We start from the raw sequence: 26,438 nt of genomic DNA on the forward strand, positions 1-26,438 counted from the left end.
TTGTGGGGTTTCTAAAACACTCTATTCTTCTGATAATTGTCTTTGTTATTCTCTTTGATATCTCTACCACAGCAGATCCTGCTTTATTCATTATCATCCATTTATGGGTATTCTTTGGTCGCAGGTGGGTGACGTGTACTGCATAGATGCCCGTTTCTATGGCAACATCAGCCGGTTCATCAACCACATGTGCGAGCCGAACCTATTCTCCTGCCGGGTGTTCACGGCACACCAGGACCTGCGCTTCCCCCATATCGCCTTCTTCGCCTGCGAGACCATCAAGGCTGGGGAAGAGCTAGGGTAAGGGTCATGTACAATGCATTTTACATTCATATTCCCATAGACAGCCATTATAATGAGTGGTGACCTCAATATTTCCCGGATGAATTCTCCTCCGGTTTTCACCTGCTATATCAGTTTTGTTATACTCACAGACATTATTTTAACAGTTGAAAAATGTAGTGTTTTCTATCCAATACTAGCAATTATATGCATATCCTAGCTTCTGAGCCTGAGTAACACGCAGTTTACATTGGGCACCTCTGTTCAGGAGTAAAAATGTGCTTACTTAGGCTTGTCATAACAAAGGGGTTGAATACTTATTGACTCAAGAGATTTCAGCCTTTCATTTATGAATTTGTACAAATTTCAAAAAACATAAATCCACTTTAACATTATGGGGTATTGTGTGTAGGACAGTGACACAAAACCTCTATTTAATACATTTTAAATTCAGGCTGTAACAACAAAACGTTGGACAAGTGAAAGGATGGGAATTCTCCTTCATTTTTCTACATTTTGTTACGTTACAGCCTTACTCAAATTGATTAAATACAATATTTTCCTCAAGCTACACACAATATCCCATAATGAAAGCCAATCGTTACAAAATAATAATAATAATGTGCAAATTATATATATAAAAAATGGAAATAACATATTTACATAAGTGTTAAGACCCTTTGCTATGAGACTCGAATGTAATACCTCCCAGATTGCAGTTCCTAGGGCTTCCAGTAGATGTCAGTCTTTAGGTTTCAGGCTTGTTTTTTGAAAAATGAGCTGGAATTTGTAGTTTTTCTAAGTGGCTCCCACTTTGGCTGTAGTGTTGTGGTGCGTGTCAGTGAGGGCGTGCACTTCATTATTTATCTCCGGTAATGAACATACCATTCTCTCTTAAATGTTCTAATTTATTTACATATTAGGGTACCTGAGGATTAATTAGAAACTTTGTTTGACTTGTTTGGAGGAAGTTCATTAGTAACTTTCGGGATTCGTTTGTATGCATTTTGAACGAGGAAAACCGGTGGATTACTGAGTCAAGCGCGCTAACTAAACTGACTTTTATGGGATATTAAGAAGGACTTTATCGAACAAAAGGACCATTTGTTATGTAGCTGGGACCCTTGTGATTGCAACCAGAGGAAGATCTTCAAATGTAAGTGATTTATTTTATCGCTATTTCTGACTTTTGTGGTGCCTCTGCTTGGTTGGAAAATGTATGTAATGCTTTTGTGTGCGTGGTGCTTTCCTCAGATAATCGCATGGTGTGCTTTTGCCGTAAAGCCTTTTTTGAAATCTGACAGAGTGGATGGATTAACAATAAATTCAACTTTTAAACAATGTAAGACACTTGTATTTTCATGAATGTTTAATATTACACATTTTGAATTTTGCGCTCTGCAATATGACCGGATGTTGTCGAGGTGGGGTGCTAGCGGCACGTCTATCCCAAAAAGGTTTTTAACATGATCGTAATTCAACAATCTCATCTCTGTACCCCACATATACAATTATCTGTAAGGTCCCTCAGTTGATCAGTGAATTTCAAACACAGCTTAAACAACAAAGACCAGGGAGGTTTTCCAATGCCTCGCAAAGAAGGGTACTGTGAATATCCCTGTGAGCATGGTAAAGTTATTCATTACACTTTGGATGGTGTAGCAATACACCGTCACTCCAAAGATACAGGCGTCTTTCCTAACTCAGTTGCCCGGAGAGGAAGGTAACCTCAGCAATTTCACAATGAGGCCAATAGTGACTTTAAAACAGTTAGGGTTTATTGGGTGTAAAAGGATTTGTTTATTGAAGTTTTCCATTTTGTCATTAGAGTATTTTGTGTATATCGTTGACAAAACATTACAATTAAATCCATTTTAATCCCACCTTGTGAATACTTTCTGAAGGCACTTTAATGTTTTACTTGGCACACGGTCAAGTTATTACCAATCTTTGGAAGTTATTACCCTGTAAGCATATTTAAGTTGAAATCTGTTTTCTTTTGGTTTTTTGGGCCTTTAATAACTTTGTTCCCCCTAAAATCAAGATTAGGTTGCTTGATTTAAGATTTCTCTCCAACCCCTCATCTCTCAGGTTTGACTACGGTGACAATTTCTGGGAAATCAAGGGAAAGCACTTTAGCTGTGAGTGCGGCTCTCCCAAGTGCAAGCACTCTGCAGCGACCATCGCCCTGTGCCAGGCAGACAGCTCACCCCTGGACCAGCAGTCCAGCGCCCTCCCTGACACCAGCTCCTCCACCACCCCTTTCTGAGCCTCCTCTGACACCCCCACAAAAAGGACTTCCAGACCAGTGGAGATATGTCTCCATTCCCCCAAACAGCAACCTCCACCCCTAGGCCGTACGTCCCCAGACGCCCCACCTCCATCCCCAGTTGAATCATCACCTTCAGGCCTGTGGAGCCCATCACTGAGACCTAAAATCAACCCCACAGAAACCCACCTGCTTCATGTTTCAACCAGCTCTAACATCACCTCCTTACCAGCACAAATTCTGAACTTCTGCTAAAACTCACCCTCAGTGCAGGAAATATTGGACAGGAAGCCAGTCTGTTTGTTGACGTGTGTCCGATGCACTATGAACAACTTTTATGAGAAGAAAAAAACACTACTATGAGCCTGGCTCTTGTTTTGTTGTTTCCCATTGTCATTCTCAAACCGGCTTTGTGCTCAGTTCTGGGTAATGGTGTTTCCTGGCCCTTGGTCTGAATTAAGTTTGTACTAAGCAACAATGTATATCTATCCATGAAAAATATTTCCACTGTGCGAAAGGCATTTGTAGCATAGGAGTGCCCTTACCCTCTCACATGATACCATAGAAATGAGAAATGTTCATGCACAATTTGAGACGTTTGATGGATTTACCTCATGCTATAGTTTGATTGCAAAGGGGACAGAGGACTTAAGTCACAATCATTTATGTTTCTACTGGACTTCTTCTCTTGAGCATTTCTACAGGAAAATAATTGTCAGTGCTAGATAACAATTATGAAAACAAAATACTTTTGAATTCACTTTATATTCAAATCTAATTTGAAATCTAATGTTATATTCTGTTACATTTAGTCAAGTGTATTGTATGCAGAATCAGGTTATGGAAAGACCTTTTGATAATGATCATGAGTACAACATTTGAAGTCTATGAGAATACTAACCAACCTAACTCGCTGTTCTGTTTTGAGGGGCGAAGTAAAGTTGACACTGTCCAGTAAAGGCAGATCTGTTTTGACCACAAAGGAGTGGCAGATTCTGTCAGTTCTGGCATGAATTCCTCTTCAACACAATGGTCCTCTTCTATTAAATACTTTTGTTCTGGAAACAGTATGTGCATATATGAAAGGTGGTGTGACATCAAATTGACCAACTGTAAGGGTATGAAGATTGCAAAAGGGTTGAGGTGGGAGTTGACTAAGCTGTACAGTTATGTACTATACTGTACCTACAAAATTAAAGCGGGTGGATTTGTATTTTTTATCTGCAGGATTTTTAAGCATGTTCTAAGGCTGACACCTTGAATATTAAGTTTTAAATACATTTTACACAATTCTGGAGGGACTGCATTGGGGTTGACTGTTAATGGGGTGAGATGCAAGTATTCTGCTGCCAATGTTTTCTTTTCCTTTTGTTGATTTTGCATTGTAAAATTAAGCAAATTATTTTTCTTTTTACATTTAACTTCAGTTTTGTATCTGTAGTTACTGTAGTTTAGCCTGTTTCAATTTTGTTACACCATTTCATGTTGATGGAAACCTACACATTATTCCTATGTATTTAATGTGGTTAGTACAGTAGTGACTCTTGTGCACATTTTTCAAAGGTATGAATATAAAAAGGTTATACAAAATTTACTTTCTGTTACATATTTCTGGACTGTGCAACATCCATCGAATTGGTTGTATCTTTCAATAAATTTACTACTAATGGATATGGCTGCCAGGTTTTATTAAGAGCATAATGAGTGTGGTGGGGCACACCAGACAGGTTCCGGGGGGATGAGGATTTTCGGAAGAGAAGATTTTAAGAGGAAGCCTGAGAAATACCTGGAGACAGAAGCTTGAGGCAGATGGTGCCTTCAAAGTATTCCCACTGCTTGACCTTTTTCCACATTTTGTTGTGTTGTTAGTCTGAATTTAAAATGTATTCCATTTAGATTTTTTTTTTGTCACTCGCCTACACCCAATATCCCATGTCAGTGGAATTATGTTTACAAATGAATTAAAACTGAAAAGACATCTTGTCAAGTATTCAACCACTTTGTTATTGCAAGCATAAATATGCTCAGTTGCTTGTGAAGACAAACACCATTGTAAATACAACATATTTTCCCTTTTGTGTTTTAACTGTTTGCATGTCATTACAACACTGTATGACATTTCAAAAATCAAATCAAATCAAATTTATTTATATAGCCCTTCGTACATCAGCTGATATCTCAAAGTGCTGTACAGAAACCCAGCCTAAAACCCCAAACAGCAAACAATGCAGGTGTAAAAGCACGGTGGCTAGGAAAAACTCCCTAGAAAGGCCAAAACCTAGGAAGAAACCTAGAGAGGAACCAGGCTATGTGGGGTGGCCAGTCCTCTTCTGGCTGTGCCGGGTAGAGATTATAACAGAACATGACCAAGATGTTCAAATGTTCATAAATGACCAGCATGGTCGAATAATAATAAGGCAGAACAGTTGAAACTGGAGCAGCAGCACAGTCAGGTGGACTGGGGACAGCAAGGAGTCATCATGTCAGGTAGTCCTGGGGCACGGTCCTAGGGCTCAGGTCCTCCGAGAGAGAGAGAAAGAGAGAATTAGAGAGAGCATATGTGGGGTGGCCAGTCCTCTTCTGGCTGTGCCGGGTGGAGATTATAACAGAACGTGGCCAAGATGTTCAAATGTTCATAAATGACCAGCATGGTTGAATAATAGTAAGGCAGAACAGTTGAAACTGGAGCAGCAGCATGGCCAGGTGGACTGGGGACAGCAAGGAGTCATCATGTCAGGTAGTCCTGGGACATGGTCCTAGGGCCCAGGCCAGTTGAAACTGGAGCAGCAGCATGGCCAGGTGGACTGGGGACAGCAAGGAGTCATCATGTCAGGTAGTCCTGGGGCATGGTCCTAGGGCTCAGGTCCTCCGAGAGAGAGAAAGAAAGAGAGAAGGAGAGAATTAGAGAACGCACACTTAGATTCACACAGGACACCGAATAGGACAGGAGAAGTACTCCAGATATAACAAACTGACCCTAGCCCCCCGACACATAAACTAATGCAGCATAAATACTGGAGGCTGAGACATTTGAAATGTCTTTACTCACAGAAGTTCCAAAAGAATGTTTACTGTTTATTTCCCCTTTGATTATCGGCGTTACTAGTTTAGGCAACGTTAACATATTTTTCCCATGCCAATAAAGCTCTCAAAATGATTTAAAATTGAATTGAGGCCCAACTCGGCGGAAAATCTGTCTCCAGCAGGTGGCGTTTTTTCCCACCAAGCAATTACTTTTTATATGGAGGTCAATTAGTGTCGAATTTGGCTTATTTGCTAGGTGAGGTTTATTTGATCGAATAGAAGGGTCGTAATGCTTGAGTTGTTTGTGTACTGATAAGTAGGACACGTGACATCCCGGCAACTATGAGCAAAACACTATCGGATTTGTCTCGAGATGGCTATGCATATTCATGGTCTTTTTTAATTTTTATTTTTATTTCATGATGTATGAGGCTAGTAGCACAGCATCTTCTCTCCACAGTATACAGCCGGTTTATGTCAACAACCCTCATCAAAGGCGGGAGCAAGACAACCCGCGTGCCGTTATGTGGACAACGACTCCCATTGTTTGGGCAGAGAGAGAGATGTACAGTGTATTGTCAGTATATCCATAATCTTTGGATCAGTGTAGATCCGCAATAAAAATATCTGGGGGGGATGGTTTGGAGATGACAGCCTAATACAGACAGAAGCATATTTGTTCCACGAAATATACTATATTCCCAAAGAAATGTATTCTCCAATATTTTATTTTCTGTTAGGATGTGTGCGCTGAACTGGCATGCATGATTGTTGATGACATTCCAATGTTCAGATGAAGGGAATTAAAAGTATTTTAATGCGCACCATGCTCAACTCAGATAGCGGTGTGTAGCCTACGTTAGCTGTTATTAACACAAGTTATCAGACAATGCACTATTATTAATGCAATCGTGGGAAAAGCAGTTTCGGCAAATGTATTTTGAAAGTAGTTTTTGCCTTTGTTTAAAAAAAAAGAGGGCGGCCCCAGTTTTGCATTGATACCACGTTTAATTTTCTACTGCTTCAATTGCACGTGTGGCATTGTTTTCACAAATGCAGTTTTTCAACCGGAGCTTCAAGCATGGTTTAGGCGCAGGTACTAAACAGAGCTCTTAAAAGGTGCAATATTGTCTTAAAAGGGCAACGACACACCTTGTAATTACTTTTTTCCTTCGAATTAATAATTGTTTATTCATATTTATAAAATCATAATAATTAACAATAACAATCAGGGTGTTGTGTCCAATTCTCCTGGGGAGGACCCCGGACCCCATAAGCAAGGGTACTGGAATTGGCAAACTTGCTGTTTAATACTTGTAAAAAAGTATCCTCTTTCACCCAAAAGCATGATGGTCATGACTTAAATAAAAGGGGAGGTTAACTTAGCCCTAGACAATCGGTCTGAGAACAATTTTAAGTTTCAGTCATGGGATTTTTTTTCTTTAACCCCAGCATAGATGGGCAGAAATAGAAAAAAGGCAGACATTGAATATCCCTTTGAGCATGGTGAAGTTATTCATTACACTTTATATTGTGTATTAATACACCCAGTCTCGACAAAGATACAGGCGTCCTTCCTATCCTTTGAGCATGGTGAAGTTATAAATTACACCTTGGATGGTGTATCAATACACCCAGTCATGAGAAAAATACAGGTGTACTTCCTAACTCAGTTGACTTTAAATTGTTAGAGTTTAATGGCTGTGACAGGAGAAAACTGAGGATGGATAAACAACATTGTAGTTACTCCACAATGCTAACCTAATTTCAGAGTGAAAAGAAGGAAGCCTGTACAGAATAAAAAATATTCCCAAACATGCATCCTAAAACTGCAAAGAAAATGCCAAAGAAATTAACTTCATGTCCTGAATACAAAGTGTTGTGTTTGGGGCAAATCCAACACAACACATCACTGAGTACCACTTCATATTTTCAAACATGGTGGCGGCTGCAACATGTTATGGGTATGCTTGTCATCTGCAAGGACTAAGGTGTTTTTTTTTACTATAAAAAGAAACAGAATATAGCTAAGCACAGGCAAAATCCTTAAGGAAAATCTGGTTCAGTCTGCTTACCCACAAACACTGGGAGACAAATTCACCTTTCAGCAGGGCCAGGACAATAACCTGAAACACAAGGCCAAATATACACTGTAGGGGCTTACCAAGAAGACATTGAATGTTCCAAAGTGGCCTAGTTACAGTTGCTGTCGAGCAATGACAACAACCAATTTGACAGAGCTTGAAGAAGAAAAAAAATAGGTGTGTAAAGCTCTTAGAGATTTACCCAGAAAGACTCAGCTGTAATCGCTGCCAACGGGGATTCAAGTATTGACTCAGGGCTGGAATAATTTTTTGTAAATAAGATATTTCTGTATTTAATTTTCAATACATTTGCAAAAATGTCTAAAAACATGTTTTCGCTTTGTCATTGTAGGTATTGTGTGTCCATTTTGAATACAGGCTATAACACAAAATGTGGAATAAGTGAAGGGGTATGAGTACTTTCTGAAGGCATTGTGGCCTTTTCTGTAGTCTACATGGCAACCGAATTTAATTTATGACATTGTCACAGACACTTTTTACAGCATGAGTGTCTCGGATGAAATAGCCTGAATGGCACTCTATCAAATAAAACAAATGGCTTCGATGTGAATATGAATTAACATGTTAACAATCACACGATATCAAAGTAAAATGGACAATAGCCTATGCACTGAATTTATGCTACTCACAACTGCTGTCTGGGAGTTTCACTCAGTGGGCTAAATTTGTATGATAGTTTGCGATTTAAAGTGTGTAGGCCTATTCCTCAATTTCTGACCTGATCATGGCAAAGCAGAAAATAAGAACGGCATTATCCAAGATAACGCAACTCCTGATAAACTTTGGTAGGTAGGCTTATAGGAGTCATAGGCGGCACAACGCGTGAGATTCATGTTTGGGGAAGCTAAAATAATGTGTCCTACCATTTCTACCAATCTGCTTCAATTATGATTTTCGTATTCGCATTATCGTGGAACAGTTTAATTTCAATAATAACGTTTCCGTTTCTCAACATCATTGTCACGTGGTTAATAATAAAAATCTGAATTAAAATGGTAAAAATCTCCAAATTAACTTTCAGCTAATGCGAGAGTAGTCCTTACCAGCCTCTGCCATTATTGACACATTAATAGGCCTACAAGGTGAGCCATTGGCGGCTAAAGAAATGAGCACATGGAACTCAGAGATAGCCTATAGGCACAATTCAGCAGTAGGCCATTGTCAACTAAGTGAAAATACATAAACTTCAAAAATAAAAACTGTAGAAAATATCCTGATAAATTCAGGTTCTTTCAATCACATACATCCATCTACTCAGCCTGTCTGCCTCTCTTTATCTGTCTCGACTTGAGCTATGGCTAGTGAAGTGCAACATTGTATCAAATCAATCAACCTGGCCTATCCTGAAGCTCGTTGCTAACCAGCTTGCAACATTGTATCAACTAGCCTATTCCGGTCCCTCATAGGGAAAAGTGTTCAGGCATTTTTGAAGTTTCTACTGGATATGTGGGATCATCAGAGCATAACATTTTGCTCTTTCACACCGAGGCTTGGTTATTATCGAGGGGGGGTGTTGGAAAGTTTAAAATATATATATATATATTTCGAGGAACTAGGCCTATTAGCCTAACATTCGCAATTGATGTATTTATGTTGACATACTGTATGAGGTGAAGAAAAAAATCACTGAACATTTCAGATTATTAGTGGTTGTGAGAAATCAGACATCCACAAATGTGCACTTTCCAACATTTGTGCGCAGCAAGCCAGGTAGCCCACATTGTCGTGCTCAGGTGTGCGCACTACGTCAACATTAACAGGACAGAGAAATAAACCAGACCAGACATATGCTCACATGGAGATCTCCTAACATAAGATCATAAAAAATTTTACAAAACTCGTAGGGCTTATACGATGGTATGAAGTAAAGCAAAACGTGTTCCTCACAAGTGTAGTAGGTTGTGAACTTTGCAAACAATGTTTCCTCTCCGAGAATGAGAACGGCAGTGGTGGAAAAAGTACCCAATTGTCATACTTTAGTAAAAGTAAAGATACCTTTATAGAAATTGACTCAAGTAAAAGTGAAAGTCACCCAGTAAAATACTACTTAAGTAAAGTCTAAAAGTATTTGGTTTTAAATATACGTAAGTATCAAAAGTAAATGTAATTGCTAAAAATATACTTAACCCTCCTGCTGTGTTCCAGTCGATTTGGACCGATTTACAAGTTCTCTCTCTGAAAAATGTAGTTCACTGCATCTGATTGTCATAAGGTTCCATGACTTTGTCCGCACAGGGCATCTGAACAGAAATACATTTTGGGTGTTTTGTTGAACTTTTGTACACCTGTGGTGTACCCCGGTCAAAAATGACGGTTCGTTAGACATGAATGGGTGAGACTACAATTAGTGTATAAAATTGAGTTCAGGCACAAGCCCATTCATCAGATGGACACACTTCCTCTCCCAGACCCCCACATGCATGTGTGTTTGAGCACACACACCTCACTCCCCTTCCTGGATTCCATGGCAACCCCCACGGGAACCTTCCCCAACAGAATCTTTCCCCCACGGGAACCACACCTGTTGGCATTCTCACAAACAATCGCAACATTGTTTCAATAACATATAGAACTTTTCTCGCAGCTTTGGCATATAAAGCTTTTTTGAGGCCTTGCTCACAATTAATTCTGTGGCAGCACAATGACCAAATGATAGGATGGAAAACTTCTCTGTTTTGGTCCTGTAGCTTCCATTTCGTAGCAGCGTGAAGCGCACCTGTGCACATGCTCAAGATACTCTGAGAGCAGTCCTTTCATCACGCTCATCTCAACATCTGCGGTGAGTTTACCATTAAAGATCATTCCTCTGTGGTATAGATAGATAATACATGTCAGACAGACCGCTTTGAAGATGCAAAATGGCCATGCACAAGGCTGTAGTAGGGCAAGAAAGACATTGAAAGGTTAGAAATGTATGTGAGGCTCTTGATCATATCTTGAGCATGACACTGTTGAGGAGAGAGTCCTTGTTAAACTTTGACACAAAGTAGTCTGTGATAAATATAGCACAATATGTTTCATCTGAGTATTTGTTATAGTGAAAATAATCCATACATTATTTATTTTCTCAAAAACGAGTTGTATGAGCTCAGGTCAATGAGGCCTACAGGTCATAAATAGCAAACAGAAGTTCAAAACTTGTAATGTTCACAATAACTTAAGATAATAAAAAGATCTAACACAATATTAGGTGATAATATATGTATTATGGATTTGTAATCAGCTATAATGGGGCGGTCATTTTGGACAGGGAACACAGAAATCATTAGCATGAAACCAACACAACAGGAGAGTGAATAATCAAAAGTACAAGTATAAATAATTTCACACTCCATATATTAAGCAAACAGGACAGCACAATTTTCTTGTTTTTATTCATTTACGGATAGCCAACATTCAGACATAATTTACAAACGAAGCAATTTGTTTAAGTAACGCCAGATCAGAGGCAGTAGGGATGACCAGGGATGTTCTTGATAAATGTGTGAATTGGACCATTTTCCTGTCCTGCTAACCATTACGAGTAGTTTTGGGTGTGAGGGTAATTGTATGGATTAAAACATATATTGTTTATTTGTCATTTTAGTAATGTAGTGGAGTAAAAGTTGTTAAAAATATAAATAGTACAGTGAAGTACAGATACCTCAAAAAACAACAAGTACTTTACACCACTGGAGAATGGTAAATGTGATTAATACATGCATGAACTTTTGTAGGCCTAACCAAATGAGGTGATTCACGGTACATTTACTAGGCTACTGGTGACATATGTAATGGGGAATTGATCAAAAATAAACAATCAAAGGGCAAGCAATACACACAATTAATGCAGCATGAATTGGTGGGAGACAGCTGAGCGCATACTGGAGAGATGCGCCTATATCTTCGCCACCCACCCCTCCCCTTCTTCAGTGTCGGCTTGGTCGCAAATGGGTCTTCCAAATGGCCAATTTATTTTTATTTCACCTTTATTTAACCAGGTAGGCTAGTTGAGAACAAGTTCTCATTTACAACTGCGACCTGGCCAAGATAAAGCATAGCAGTGTGAACAGACAACACAGAGTTACACATGGAGTAAACAATTAACAAGTCAATAACACAGTAGAAAAAAAAGAGTCTATATACATTGTGTGCAAAAGGCATGAGGAGGTAGGCAAATAAGTACAATTTTGCAGATTAACACTGGAGTGATAAATGATCAGATGGTCATGTACAGGTAGAGATACTGGTGTGCAAAAGAGCAGAAAAGTAAATAAATATAAACAGTATGGGGATGAGGTCGGTAAAATTGGGTGGGCTATTTACCGATAGACTATGTACAGCTACAGCCATCGGTTAGCTGCTCAGATAGCAGATGTTTGAAGTTGGTGAGGGAGATAAGTCTCCAACTTCAGCGATTTTTGCAATTCGTTCCAGTCACAGGCAGCAGAGAACTGGAACGAAAGGCGGCCAAATGAGGTGTTGGCTTTAGGGATGATCAGTGAGATACACCTGCTGGAGCACGTGCTACGGGTGGGTGTTGCCATTGTGACCAGTGAACTGAGATAAGGCGGAACCTGGATGACCTGGAGCCAGTGGGTTCTGGCAACGAATATGTAGCGAAGGCCAGCCGACTAGAGCATACAGTTCGCAGTGGTGGGTGGTATAAGGTGCTTTAGTAACAAAACGGATGGCACTGTGATAAACTGCATCCAGTTTGCTGAGTAGAGTATTGGAAGCTATTTTGTAGATAAGGAGGCGGCAACAGTGAGAGACTTATTTCTGGAGAGAGTAATTTTTTAAATTAGTAGTTCGAACTGTTTGGGTATGGACCTGGAAAGTATGACATGACTTTACAGGCTATCTCTGCAGTAGACTGCAACTCCTCCTCCTTTGGCAGTTTTATCTTGACAGGAAATGTTATAGTTGGGTATGGAAATCTCAGAAATTTTGGTGGCCTTCCTAAGCCAGGATTCAGACACGGCAAGGACATCAGGGTTAGTGGAGTGTGCTAAAGCAGTGAGTAAAACAAACTTAGGGAGGAGGCTTCTGATGTTGACATGCATGAATACACTTATTGGGAATGCCTATATATGTGGTTTGTAGTTCCATTGGCTTTATAGTCCTGATACCTGACAATGATTTAAGATGAATTATTTTGGCTATTCAAGCTCTCAATATCAGATACAATAGACTAGATGGTGCTTTCGAAATACATTTGTCAAAATTATCTAATTACTCCTGCTGCGGATTGTTTCAAATTACTAGAGGATAGGCCTATGCCTAGTTGGGAAGCCAGCAAGTCTAGAGTATAATTAGAAATGCTGAGACAAGAAGAATTCACTGTATAGCCTAGGCTACTATTCTACTTTGCGGGATAAGAGGTTGCAATATTTTTTGTCTGGCCTAGGGTGGCATATAAGCCAGGACCTGATGCTGCATCCTGGTCCCATTTTCATATTATTCTGCAGGTGAATCCGAGACACTTAATTTAGTATGATATTTAGTATGATATGTTTCGTATGTGGATATCAATCACCCATTTCGTATGATATGTTACTAATTACAATTCGTATGATATGTTACGAATTTGCAAACTTATATGTTACGAATTCTAGCGAAGTGGCTAGGTTGCTAATGTTAGCTAGCTAGCTAATGTTAGCTAGGCTAGGGGTTAGGGTTTAGGTTAAGTTTAGGAATTAGGTTAAAGGGTTAAGGTTAGTAACATGCTAAGTAGTTGCAAAGTAGCTCAAATGTAGTAAGTAGTTAAAACGTTTCTAATTAGCTAAAATGCTAAAGTTGTCCGTGATGAGATTTAAACTCGCAACCTTTGGGTTGATAGGTGTTCACGTTATATGCCCACCCATCCACCCAATCCTTTCGTTTTTGCCTGAAGTAACCATCTGTATTATGTAACCATACCAAATTTTACATATCATATTCTTTTGGTGTTCCAGATTTACATTTACTACGCTATGGGGCGGCAGGGTAGCCTAGTGGTTAGAGCGTTGGACTAGTAACCGGAAGGTTTCAAGTTCAAACCCCGAGCTGACAAGGTACAAATCTGTCGTTCTGCCCCTGAACAGGCAGTTAACCCACTGATCCTAGGCCGTCACTGAAAATAAGAATTTGTTCTTAACTGACTTGCCTAGTTAAATAAAAGGTAAAATAAATGTCTAGTCTATGAGACCAGGCTGGACGGTTGATCCCATTGAACTCAGTTGTTTATCTCTCTGATATCTTTGCATTCAGAGATAGGCATTGGTTGATGGCTTAGAAAGGCCTCTGATGCTTGAACTCAAAATGTCCCCAGAAGAAACCAAGCAACGAGAACACATCAGGAAGTGACTTTGATTGTGAATCAGCAGTCCTTTTAGGTCGATGATTGCTCCCTTCCTGATTACAGAGAAAGAAGCGTTGATCATTGAATCAGAGAATTTTCTCCTTCAGAACTGAAGACATTTGGGCTGATAACAAAGCTCTTAACTAGCAGAACAGGAAACAGCCTTTCCGCATTCCATGGGGGCAAAACCTTTTGTGCCCCCAGTCCTTGTGCCACGTAGAGAAGTCCCTGTAAGCAGGCATATACACAGTAGAAGTGAAATGTTAGTTGGCTTGCTTTTGTAGCCATTTCATTTTTTACCTTGGATTACAGACACAGCGGTTAGTAAGGGAGCAGTCATGGAGAGGAGGGCCCCAAACTACTCCAAATGGGCGGAAAGGCGATCCACTGTGGTTTATGGTAGGTGAGGATTCTTAAATTGCAAAGCTTCCCTCGAAGGTGCATCCATGATGGGACTTGGTTTATGGTGCTTCTTCCTTTTCTGGCTGCCTTCCTCACTCACTCCTCAACATCGCAACACTGTGATACTCCACTTGCTTTTGTGTCAGACAATGAGTCACTTTTTTTTCAACCCTGTTTGTGGTTCCTTCTATTATTTATTATTAAATAAAACTTGGTTTTGTACATGAAATAATTATTTGGACACTAGAGCATGTATTGGCACCTCACATTTGGCCAGTACATTGTGTGCATTCTCATGTAACCACTATTAAAGCCCCAATGCAGCAGTTAAGTACCTTATTGTAATAGTTTTCTATTAAAATTGTCAAAAATAAACAATAGCATTTTATCAAAAAACTATTCCAGAAGTAAGAATTTAGCTTGGACCGTCTGGGAGTGGTCTGAGTGGATAGGGGAAAATTGAAAAATTGCCATTATTGGCAGAGATGTTTGTAACTCTCTTCGTTATTGGTTCATTAACTCATTTACCACCTGATGATGTCATGAGGCATGCCAAAACCTGCCCCATGACGTGCAAAAATCCTGCTGATTTGAAGGTCCTGTGCAGATTGAAATTAACACTGAAAAAGTGTGTTATATCCTGATAGTTGCTGGTTGAAAATACATCGGCTGTTCAACAATATAATACAAAACACAATAAAAAAACTAATTTTAACTGCACTGGGCCTTTAACCAATATTAGGCTAATGTTGAATTCAATTGAGTAAAATGCACAAGCAGGCATAGTGGATTAGAGTTGCCTTTTATTTTGCTGGTTTGGGGCAAGTTTGCATGGGATTGACTCAAATTAGTAATAGGACAGGCCAAGAAAAAACAGCTACAAGACCAGATATGATGCAACAAGTATCTGTAGGCCATATCTCATAAAAACAAATAAGCAGTAAATAAAATCCAGTTCAATTTGAGTCCCAGGCAATATGTTAACTAGCCTATATGCCTACTGTAGCCTACAATCACAGCTAGAATAATTTTATACTTGTAAAAACCATAAGGTGATGTTATGATTTATTTTATTTTGTTAACCCCACAAGCAATGCGCTCTGCCACATTCGGCTCATGGAGGATGCTGACTTTGGGCACGGAATACAGCTCATGGGCCCAGTCTCCTGAAAGCCTTCGTCAACGACAGGCAGTGATAAGCGAGAATGCTGAAGAAACGGACAGCATCGACATTGACTCGTCATGGCAGCAGATGGACGTTCCTCAACAGTATGATGCCATCCTGCACCTTGACGAGAGAGCAGCTTCAGGAGGGAGTCGTGGTAATCATAACATCATTCGTACACACGAAGCCCTCAATAGCACGCCATGGTCCAAGTCTAACAGGTAAAGTACAAAATCAGCACCAATATTGACATTTAAAAGCCTGTGATATTCAATGAAGTTCCCTTTAATATAGACCACATAGAGAATTCAATAAATCAGATTTGTTATAGAAATACAGATTTGCTAAAGTGCCAAAATGCAGCATTTTGACATGTCCCTCTGTGACTTCCAGGAACATTTAAACCCAAGTAACCACAACATTTCTCCAGGTTTTAACCATCATTGTAAAGCACTAGTTATTTCTGAAGATTGTTATCATGTAATTAGTGATTCAGAAACCATTTTAATAATAATAATGTTGATCATTCCGTTCGTTTTAATATGGTGAAACTATTCCTTTTTAAATAATAATAATAAAAAAAAACATTGAACATTAATACTTCAAATCATAGTGTAAAAGCAGTTGAGATGGTTCTACTATTTTTTGGCAATTTTCTAGTGTTTTGTGGTGGAAAACTGAGTGAGTCGAGCATAACACATCAACCTTGATAGACAGGCTAGAAATGTTTAACAAATTCAATTGCCACTCTGTTGCACACAACAAGCTTCCATTTCCCCTGTCACAAGGGGATTTCTGCCTGATTTAAGATGAATCATCCACCCTGTTACAGCTGTCAACCCTGTTAGTTTATTTTCCACTTAATAGGCACTAATAGTTTGTTTTTTTTACTCTCTGGGAAAACGTGTTTTTTTATCAAGTTAAACATGAGCTCTTTATGACAAAATGTTAAAATTAGATTAAATAAAGTATTTGCCACCAAGTTAAACATCTCAAAATGAAACGAATTGATAGAACAAGTCGAATGACCCAGTAATGGTATTCTCAGGCTAGGCTAGCGCAATGACCTGAGGAAGATTAACACTTTTGACAACTTTGATAGAGGCTTTCTTCCCAGTAGCGTTTGTGCGAGGGATATTTGGTCTCTAATATCACTGAAAAGGTTACTTATTAATTTGCATTTTCATTCTGTTGCAATAGATAATTGCAGCCACCAGAGGGATTAAAACCTCACTCAACTCCTCTAGATATCTACAAATCAAACACAGGCCATGAGTTATTAGGCACTATTATGCACAGGCATTTCTCAAAGTTTCTTTCTATCAACCTAAGAGGCTGTTCTGTTGGATTTATTGCAACATTGAGCTTATACCATGCCATCAATAGCTCTCTTACATAGATGAGGTCAATTAAACACATTCAATAAATGTATAGCAGAGGCTGGTGGGAGGAGCTATAGGAGGATGGGCTCATTGGAATGAGTCATTGGAATGTAATTACTGAAATGGTGTCAAACCTGTGGTTTCCATGTTTGATACCTTTCCATTTATTCCATTACGTCCTCCTATAGCTTCTCCCACCAGTCTGATGTATAGACTATGAAAACCTGAATTCCAGTGGTCCTTGAGGATAGTAAGTGACAGTGATGCCAAGCCAGCACAGAGGGAGATAAGCTCCTAAACCAGGGGGCATCCAAGCAGCTCAAACAGGGTCTTTGGCTCAGGGGGACAGACCGACCATGATTGCACAGAAAGACCCGCCAGGCCACTGCCATCCCACCCAGTCCCTAGTTGGGAAACACAGGACAACTTCCTAGGGAATATCTTCAGCAGTGAGCTGGTGGGGGAGGCTCATCTCCATTCAGTCCTGGAGTGGCCTAGCCAGTCTCCAGATCTCAACCCCATAGAAAATCTTTGGAGGGAGTTGAAAGTCCGTGTTGCCCAGCAACAGCCCCAAAACATCACTGCTCTAGAGGAGATCTGCATGGAGGAATGGGCCAAAATACCAGCAACAGTGTGTGAAAACCTTGTGAAGACTTACAGAAAACGTTTGACCTCTGTCATTGCCAACAAAGGGTATATAACAAAGTATTGAGATAAACTTTTGTTATTGACCAAATACTTATTTTCCACCTATTTGGTCAATAACCAAAGTTTATCTCAATACTTTGTTATATACCCTTTGTTGGCAATGACAGAGGTCAAACGTTTTCTGTAAGTCTTCACAAGGTTCTGGTTCTGGGGTGAGATCTTGCGTGGAGCCCCAGATCGAGGGAAATGATCAGTGGTCTTGTATGTCTTCCATTTCCTAATAATTGCTCCCACAGTTGATTTCTTCAAACCAAGCTGCTTACCTATTGCAGATTCAGTCTTTCCAGCCTGGTGCAGGTCTACAATTTTGTTTCTGGTGTCCTTCGACAGCTCTTTGGTCTTGGCCATAGTGGAGTTTGGAGTGTGACTGTTTGAGGTTGTGGACAGGTGTCTTTTATACTGATAACAAGTTCAAACAGGTGCCATTAATACAGGTAACGAGTGGAGGAGCCTCTTAAAGAAGAAGTTACAGGTCTGTGAGAGCCAGAAATCTTGCTTGTTTGTAGGTGACCAAATACTTATTTTCCACCATAATATGCAAATAAATTCATTAAAAATCCTACAATGTGATTTTCTGGATTTTTTCCCCTCATTGTCTGTCATAGTTGAAGTGTACCTATGATGAAAATTACAGGCCTCTCTCGACTTTTTAAGTGGGAGAACTTGCACAATTGGTGGCTGACTAAATACTTTTTTGCCCCACTGTATATTTGTCAGAAAAGCTGTAAAAAAATATATATATATATATAGTTGTCCTCCGTAGAGTGGGGGGTGGTGGATGGGTTAATAAAAAATATAAACAATTATAGGCTATAGATAGTCTTGACCATTTGGGACCCCTTGGCTATTTCACTCAGGACAGGTTATAGCCCAGACTTAATCAATATTTTGTTTTGTCTCATTTATTGATATGAATATAGCCTCTGCGTGATGGGGTTGTGCAATGCAAATGGCTATAACAAGCCTACACACAGAGTGGAATTCGCTAATACAGCAGTCAAAATGCCTAATATAAGACCTACAGTCCATGCTCCTAAATACTGGAAAAGTGTGATTCATTAGGTTACATGATCACCACAGCCCCACAGACTATAAAAATAAATTATGCAATTATATAGCCATTAAATTACACACAACAGCATGGTATATTAAGATAGTGGAATAGGCCTAGCCTAAATCAGATTTACTTTCTATTTTGCAGCTCAGGCTGTTATTCTAGACAAGGCTCTTCTCTGTCTTTATATAATCATTCTCACAATAGTAATTTGCTGAAGGCCCAAGCCTATACTACGTCATCTACTGGTATAACGTCTTTATCGAATGCCGTTCTAAAACAAGCTCGACTTTTATTTTGATCATTAAACCAGAAGATGCAAAGCAACTATCATCTGGCCTAGAAGTTGCTTGATTGACTAACTAACTTCGACTAGCTAAGTTTGTTTCATGTACTTTGCAGATGCCACATTCCTGACAAAAGTTTGTACATATAAAAAATATCTGTATCTGAGTAAAGCGAGACGTAAGTAAGAATTAAACGATTATATTTTGATTCATAGTCGTAACATATGGTTTGTACGTTTACGTATCTATTTTAACGGTTACTTTTCATGTTTCACGCATGGCATTTCTTACAATCCTAACAATTTATGTATGGATTTTCTTACGAGTTTAAGTTAATGATACGTACGTTCAAACTTTTGGCAGCTATCTGGCTTATATCTATCGTTTTCCCCCGTTGGCCCTCCAGTTCCCATTTCTTTGGGTTAGATGGGGTCCGAGCTGCTTGTTCAGGTTGTGTGCTACCCTTATCTGCTATATGGGCATCGACATCCCATTCATAATCTGTCTGAGCTGGCGCTGCCTCCAGAAACTGTCCATTCATTATTTATGCCGCTGTAAATATGGCTGCAAACTCGAACCAGACAGGGAAATTGAAGAGGTTCAGGCAGACTGGAGGTGCGATATTGTAACGTTTGGATGAAACAAATAATAAAACAATTTACATATTGCAGCTTAACGGTCATTGACATGGCTGACATCGGGTCCTCGATTTTCTCAGACTGAGAAAATAGTTCCAACATGCGGGCTAGCGTTAGCTTTGCGCCTTCCTCCAGTAACTTTGTGCATAGTCTGATGTAGGCTACATTAGCTAAGAATAGCATTCCTGATCTGATTCTCAGTATCACCGGAAAAATCTCTCTCTTGCACCCTGCCTAAGGCGAGTGCTAAATTGTTGTACAGTCTCACCTTCCCTTTGTGCAGGCAAATGCTGTGTTAACTTGTGGAATGAAGAAGATGCAATGCTCTGATCGCAGCTCCATAATCCGCATCATCCGGTCCAGAAAAAGTAGAGCTCTCCTGCGTTGACAGTTGCACACAATGTGGACCTTTTCTATAATCAGTAGTGCCACAATAGCCTACAAGGGGCACTCTTTTCAGGCCACTTAGATACAACGATTTTCACTTCAAGTAGTGACGTCATACATCAAGGATGCCCACTGGTGTCAAACCCAGTAAACTACATGACAGTATGATTTTATATGTTTAGCGCGTTTAGCCTACCAACAAATCCTAACGTATTATACATGTTTCATGTAGGCTTAATGTTTAATCGAATACATTATTAAACACAAATTAAATATAGGCTCTTGGTGCGTCCTGAGTAAATAATTATTAGAAACTCTCTGTCACACATCCAGCCAGTCACTCACATCCATCCAGCTCCATCCGCAGAGCGCTCCTGAGCTGGTCGAGTACCGATAGGCTAATTTTGGTCACATGCGCTGATAGTTAGGGACCAGTAAATCATTGGATCGGAGTCTACTGAATTGGTTGCGTTGTACAGACAGCGAGCGTTCAAGTGAGAATCAGGAGGAAACAACCCCGTAATGGTTCATTGCTATGCCATTGGAATCGATAATTGACACTTGCAGACAAAACATAACTGTTTTGTGTACTTTTCTTTTCTTCTGGAGACTCAAAATACTTTTTCTGGGGTCTTTCAACATTGACAAGATGTAGCCACTACCGAAAAGATACACGTGTGTGTTTCATTTCGGCATTTTTCCTGTTGTGGCTGCATTATCTATTTAGTGGGAGAGGGCTGACATGGATGTGATATGTGGAATTAATTGGAGAATATATCATTAGATAGGTTGAAGTGCATTTGGCACATATTGCGATTGAATGCAAACTTTATTTAATTATATTTCGAATTTCTTTGAGAATGGACAAAAAGGAAAGGATTTACCCAAAGAAAATCGATGTATTTTCTTAAAACACAAGCCATACACTAATGCAAACCTGTGGTCTGGCTAAGCGTGTTTGTTGTAATGCTTCTGCCCTCCATTTCCACTGACACCAGTTTGGATTTTTATTGTTGGATCTGTGCGTTTCCAGAATGGCTCGCTTCGCAGAAGGTCTACCCACCCGCTTTGGAGCTGGAGCAGGTGGAGGAGGCAGAGGTGCGCCCGGCGCAGGCAGAGGTGGCGCCCGGGCTGGTGGTCCTCCAGGCGGCCAAAGGATGTACAAGCAGTCGATGGCTCAGAGAGCCAGGACAATGGCCATATACAACCCTAACCCTGTCAAACAGAACTGCTTCACTGTCAACCGATCCTTGTTCATCTTTCGAGAGGACAATATCATTAGGAAGTATGCTAAGCGAATAACCGAATGGCCATATCCTTTCCTACCCAAAACCAGGTTACACATTGGTATTTGTATAACGCACATATCCTTATTTGACAAACACGCATTGGAAGATTTTCATTAAGAAACATGACACAGGGAGTGAAGCGCTTTTATTTTATTTCAATATGTCTGATTTTACTGAACATGACAAATGTATGCCCTTTGTCACCATTTCGAAGCTCATCTGTAAGTGTACTCAATCGATTATTACATTATAGGAAGTAAGCCTATTCTGGTGTAAATTATTAGTTCATTAAACCTTTTGCTTAACCTCTGGTACACCTGTCACTCAGTGTTCTGCCTGATTGGACACGAGAAAGGATTTTCATCCAATAATAGTGTTAGCATATACAGTTTAATGACTTGGCAAAATGTCCTATGTACCGTGTACACACTCACGAATTATGCACAACTGCTTTTTACTTCAAACATATTTGGTTGTGATTCGCAATTGCCAACTACATATTCGCTAGATTCAGTTTTCAGTTACAATTGTAAATGAGCGAGTTTAATCTTTGCAATGTGTATGTATGTTTTTAGATATCTCAGCGCTTGCTTCTCTTGGATTATAAGGGTTCGTTTTTTAAGGCACCCGTCTCGTTTGCACATTGCCTGTTTGTTAGCAGTGTCATTTCAACTGTTGCTGTTCACCGATTTGTCCGTTTCCATGGTAAGGTGAGCGCCCAGTGAGTTGGAGACCGCTGGCTCTGATGTTGTAAAACGCCTCGCCTAAAGGGCAGATTCCACCATTAATTTTTCGTATTTGTCCACTCAGTCGAGTAAGGCTCGTTATGGCCTGTTTGCAAGGGCAAAGTGCAGTGTTAGGCTTCTGGCGGGCCCTGGGCACACGATTCAACCATAGAAAACGGATTGAAATGGTAACCCAAGGATAGCTCTACAGCCCAGGCTCTTAGCAACCCTGCATGGGCAGAGTATGGTCTATTGTTGTAGTGTGTGGGATAAGCCTACCATCTTTTATTTCTGTCCATGTGTAGCCATGCTGTGTGAATTAGGATATCTATTGGACTCCTGTTCAGTCAATGTCATTAATTGGTTAACTGAGCTCAATGAGTCAGTGACTTCCTAAAGCTGAATATATGTTCTGCTCTGCTCATCCAAATAGATCAATCTGTTCTGTGGCACCTCAGGTGGGTGGTGGCAGTGAGACCGTTTTAGTGATGCTCATTGTACATAAACACTGTTGAGGCAACTCTCCCCATCCTTTACACAATTTGGGTATTTGCCTATCTTTTTTAAAATCTAGGTTATTCTATGTCAATACAGAGATATTTACCGCTATGGGTTAAGACTAATAAACTTACATGTCGGAGTTAGTGTTTCTTTTCTTTTACCGTGCATGCAATTCTTTGTCATGGCTTGTGTTCCTTAACCTGCACACTCCGTTTGAGTACTTGATCCTGGCCACCATCATCGCCAACTGCATCGTACTGGCCCTGGAGCAGCACCTACCAGAAAATGACAAGACCCCCATGTCAGAACGTCTGGTAAGACACTCCTCACACTGAGTCCCAAATGGATGGTTGTGTACCAAATGGCACCCTATTTCCCCATTGTCTTCCGTCAGATGGTGGCATTCTAACACGACACGCAGGAGCCAGAGTGGACAATGTAAGGAATAGGATTCCATTTGTGACACAGCCTATGATAACTATACCTATCACACTTTCTATAACTTTACTTAGTGCTACAATTTATATACTTATTCAGTTTTGTCTTCTGTTTGTTTGCTGTAAAAGTGTGTAATGTTTGTTCTTTTTTGCTAATTTTGAGCTTTCCACCACTTGAACTCTGTGATGAGGCAGTCCAGTCAGCCCTAACAACACCTCCCAGAGGGCCCTGAGTCTCAGACACACCTCCAGTACATGGGAGAGCAGCACCCCTTTCTTATTAGTTTCTGGAAGCATGGAGATGTGTGTGTCTCCCCTCCTCCCAGCTATCATTCTGTAAATCTGTTGAGCCTCACACTGAGCAGGCTTTGATCCCCCTTCTCCTCCACAGGCCCCTTGTTCCACCACCTGCTCACACGCGTAGCTTAAACCCCCGTTTGAACTCTGCCAGTTGAGTCATTAAACCAATGCCGTTTAAACTGTAAAAAGCTTAAATGGTATCTTTTCACTTTAAGCTGTGAAAGAATGAAGTTGGAGGGGCTGCCACGTAGCCATTAGAGAAACAGCACCACAATCCTCCAACACAGCGTCTTCAGTCAGGACACGCATAGAATAGCATTACATTGTTCAGCACTTAGCTCACAGATCGGTCTTAAGGATGTTTTTACTCCTGGGAGTCTGTATAAAATAGAGGAAAAGGCATAAAAGGCTCTGCTGCAACAGCTTGGCGAGATAAGGTTAATGACTCCCCTCAAATGTAGGCACCTGCTCCTGTTCTCAATTATCTCCGTAATTGTGATGCAACATCAGCAGTGAAGTAGTGGCACAAGAAAACACAAGGTACTCGACACCTGAGAAACTGATTAGTGTTTGAGAGAGAATATACAACTCCCCTCTTCCTTTCTCCCTCCTTCACCTCAAGAAGAAACATGGAATACCAGCATCTTTTATGGTCCAGGGTGAATAGATTGAGGTGTGTCTGTTATGTGGAGCTCATGATAATAGAACATTGTCAACAGGCATGGTTGTTCAGCTCCATAGCAGAGTTTTACCCTCATGGTCCCCTGTGATTTCCCCTCTGCCCCTCCAGATGCATTTACTTTAGATGGAGTGTTCATTATTCATGAACATTTGACATCTATACCTTATGTTAACAAACAGTCTACTGTACTACATAATGCATTTATGGATTGACCCTCCAGCCTAGCCATTATAAACTCAGCAAAAAAATAAATGTCCCCTTGTCAGGACCCTGTCTTTCAAAGATAATTAGTAAAAATCCAAATAACTTCACAGATCTTCACTGTAAAGGGTTTAAACAGTGTTTCCCATGCTTGTTCAATGAACCATAAACAATTAATGAACATGCACCTGTGGAATGGTTGTTAAGACACTAACAGCTTACAGACGGTAGGCAATTAAGGTCACAGTTATGAAAACTTAGGACGCTAAAAGAGGCCTTTCTACTGACTCTGAAAAACACCAAAAGAAAGATGCCCAGGGTCCCTGCTCATCTGTGTGAATGTGCCTTAGGCATGCTGCAAGGAGGCATGAGGACTGCAGATGTGGCCAGGGAAATAAATTGCAATATCTGTACTGTGTGACACCTAAGACAGCGCTACAGGGAGACAGGATGGACAGCTGATGGTCCTCGCAGTGGCAGACCACGTGTAACAACATCTGCACAGGATCGGTACATTCGAACATCACACCTGCGGGACAGATACAGGATGGCAACAACAACTTCCCAAGTTACACCAGGAAGGCACACTCCCTCCATCAGTGCTCAGACTGACCGCATTAGGCTGAGAGAGGCTGAACTGAGGGCTTGTAGGCCTGTTGTAAGGCAGGTCCTCACCAGACATCACTGGCAACAGCGTCACCTATGGGCACAATCCCACCGTCGCTGGACCAGACAGGACTAGAAAAAAGTGTTCTTCACTGACGAGTCGTGGTTTTGTCTCATCAGGGGTGATGGTCGGAATCACGTTTATCGTCGAAGGAATGAGGCCTGTACTCTGGAGCGGGATTGATTTGGAGGGGGAGGGTCCGTCATGGTCTGGGTTGGTGTGTCACGCATCATCAAACTGAGCCTGTTGTCATTGCAGGCAATCTCAACACTGTGCGTTACAGGGAAGACCTCCTTCCTGCAGGATCATCCTGATATGGCCCTCCAGCATGACAATGCCACCAGCCATACTGCTCGTTCTGTGCGTGATTTCCTACAAGACAGGAATTACAGTGTTCTACCATGGCCAGCAAAGAGCCCTAATCTCAATCCCATTAAACACAACTGGGACCTGTTGGATCGGAGGGTGATGGTTAGGGCCATTCCCCCAGAAATGTCCGGGAACTTACAGGTGCATTGGTGGAAGTGGGGTAACATCTCACAGCAAGAACGGGCAAATCTGGTGCAGTCCATGAGGAGGAGATGCACTGCAATACTTAATGCAGCTGGTGGCCACCACAGATACTGACTTTTGATTTTGACCCCCCCCCCCCTTTGTTCAGGGACACATTATTCAATTTCTGTTAGTCACATGTCTGTGGAACTTGTTCAGTTTATGTCTGTTGAATATTGTTATGTTCATACAAATATTTACACATGTTAAGTTTGCTGAGAATAAACGCAGTTGACAGTGAGAGGACATTTTTTTTTTTTTGAGTTTATAAGGCTTGGCATAGCATTGTTTTGTCTGCTATCTCTTTTATAGCAGACAGAGATGCATAGATGTCAGTCTTAATGCTCTTCATTAGTGTCTTTCCTTACATTAAAGCCCCGAGAGCCTCAACCTTGTGTGTTGTCTTCATAGTCAGCGGGAGGCCCAGAATCACTTCACTGGCTGAACAACAAACCAGTTATTTAAAACACTTTAATTTGCCGTACCATTCTGTTACAGTGACGTTAACAAAACATGTCTATTATTTTACTAGTTTAATTGTTGTTAGTTCTTACCGTACAGTTAGTGAAAAGCTCACATACCCTTTAGCCTGTCAAACTCATTTGTGATTATTTGCATTGGTGGTTGAGTTCATAGAGCTGTGGAGAGAGAAAGAGGGAAGTTACTGTAAGGTGTGCAATATCCTCTGCTGGTGCCTGTGTGTGTAACAGGGCCTCATGAGTTAAGTGACATGTGATTTGTGTCTGATCCAGCACTTCTTTGAACAAGAGCAAGGGTCATCCTATCTGAAAATGTTTTTTTTGTTAAAGATCTTCATGCCACTCAAATGGTTTAATTGTTTTAATGTTTTGTTAAATATATTTAGCAGGAAGCCAATCACTAATAGCCCTATTGGAGACTAAATAGCTTCATCAACTTATAGTTGTGTAATTTGTAATCATACTCATTTGCTGTCAATTAGTATTATTTGTTAAGAGTAAAATGTAAGCTTTTATCTTATGCAGGTGATAACATGTTAGGATGAATGTGTTAATCTCACTGATTGAAAATGGTGTCCAA

At 40.4% G+C, this 26,438-nt stretch overlaps 2 protein-coding genes and 1 long non-coding RNA gene across 11 annotated transcripts in view; 2 read left to right on the plus strand and 1 right to left on the minus strand.

Annotated features, from left to right (window-relative positions):
* Positions 1–4,222, plus strand: part of LOC115121652 (histone-lysine N-methyltransferase EHMT1-like) — a 26,250-nt gene extending 22,028 nt beyond the window's left edge. For all 9 annotated transcript variants that reach the window (XM_065017432.1, XM_065017437.1, XM_065017434.1 and 6 more), the window contains exons 26-27: positions 125–300; positions 2,374–4,222. In XM_065017432.1, coding sequence (XP_064873504.1) covers positions 125–300; positions 2,374–2,551 — 354 coding nt within the window. In that variant the 3' untranslated portion in view covers positions 2,552–4,222. The remainder of the gene's footprint in view (positions 1–124; positions 301–2,373) is intronic.
* Positions 3,534–26,014, minus strand: LOC135571388 (uncharacterized). Its single transcript, XR_010463760.1, has 5 exons — positions 25,934–26,014; positions 25,748–25,820; positions 22,672–22,815; positions 7,651–7,701; positions 3,534–5,417 (listed from the first exon to the last, which is right to left on the minus strand). It is a non-coding gene; the product is annotated as an uncharacterized LOC135571388 (long non-coding RNA).
* LOC115117368 (voltage-dependent N-type calcium channel subunit alpha-1B-like) overlaps positions 20,433–26,438 on the plus strand; it is a 177,166-nt gene continuing 171,160 nt past the window's right edge. The window contains exons 1-2 of the mRNA XM_065017440.1: positions 20,433–20,700; positions 21,059–22,854. Coding sequence (XP_064873512.1) covers positions 22,672–22,854 — 183 coding nt within the window. The 5' untranslated portion in view covers positions 20,433–20,700; positions 21,059–22,671. The remainder of the gene's footprint in view (positions 20,701–21,058; positions 22,855–26,438) is intronic.

Source organism: Oncorhynchus nerka, linkage group LG4 (assembly GCF_034236695.1).
Source record: "Oncorhynchus nerka isolate Pitt River linkage group LG4, Oner_Uvic_2.0, whole genome shotgun sequence".
Taxonomy (NCBI): Eukaryota; Metazoa; Chordata; class Actinopteri; order Salmoniformes; family Salmonidae; genus Oncorhynchus; species Oncorhynchus nerka.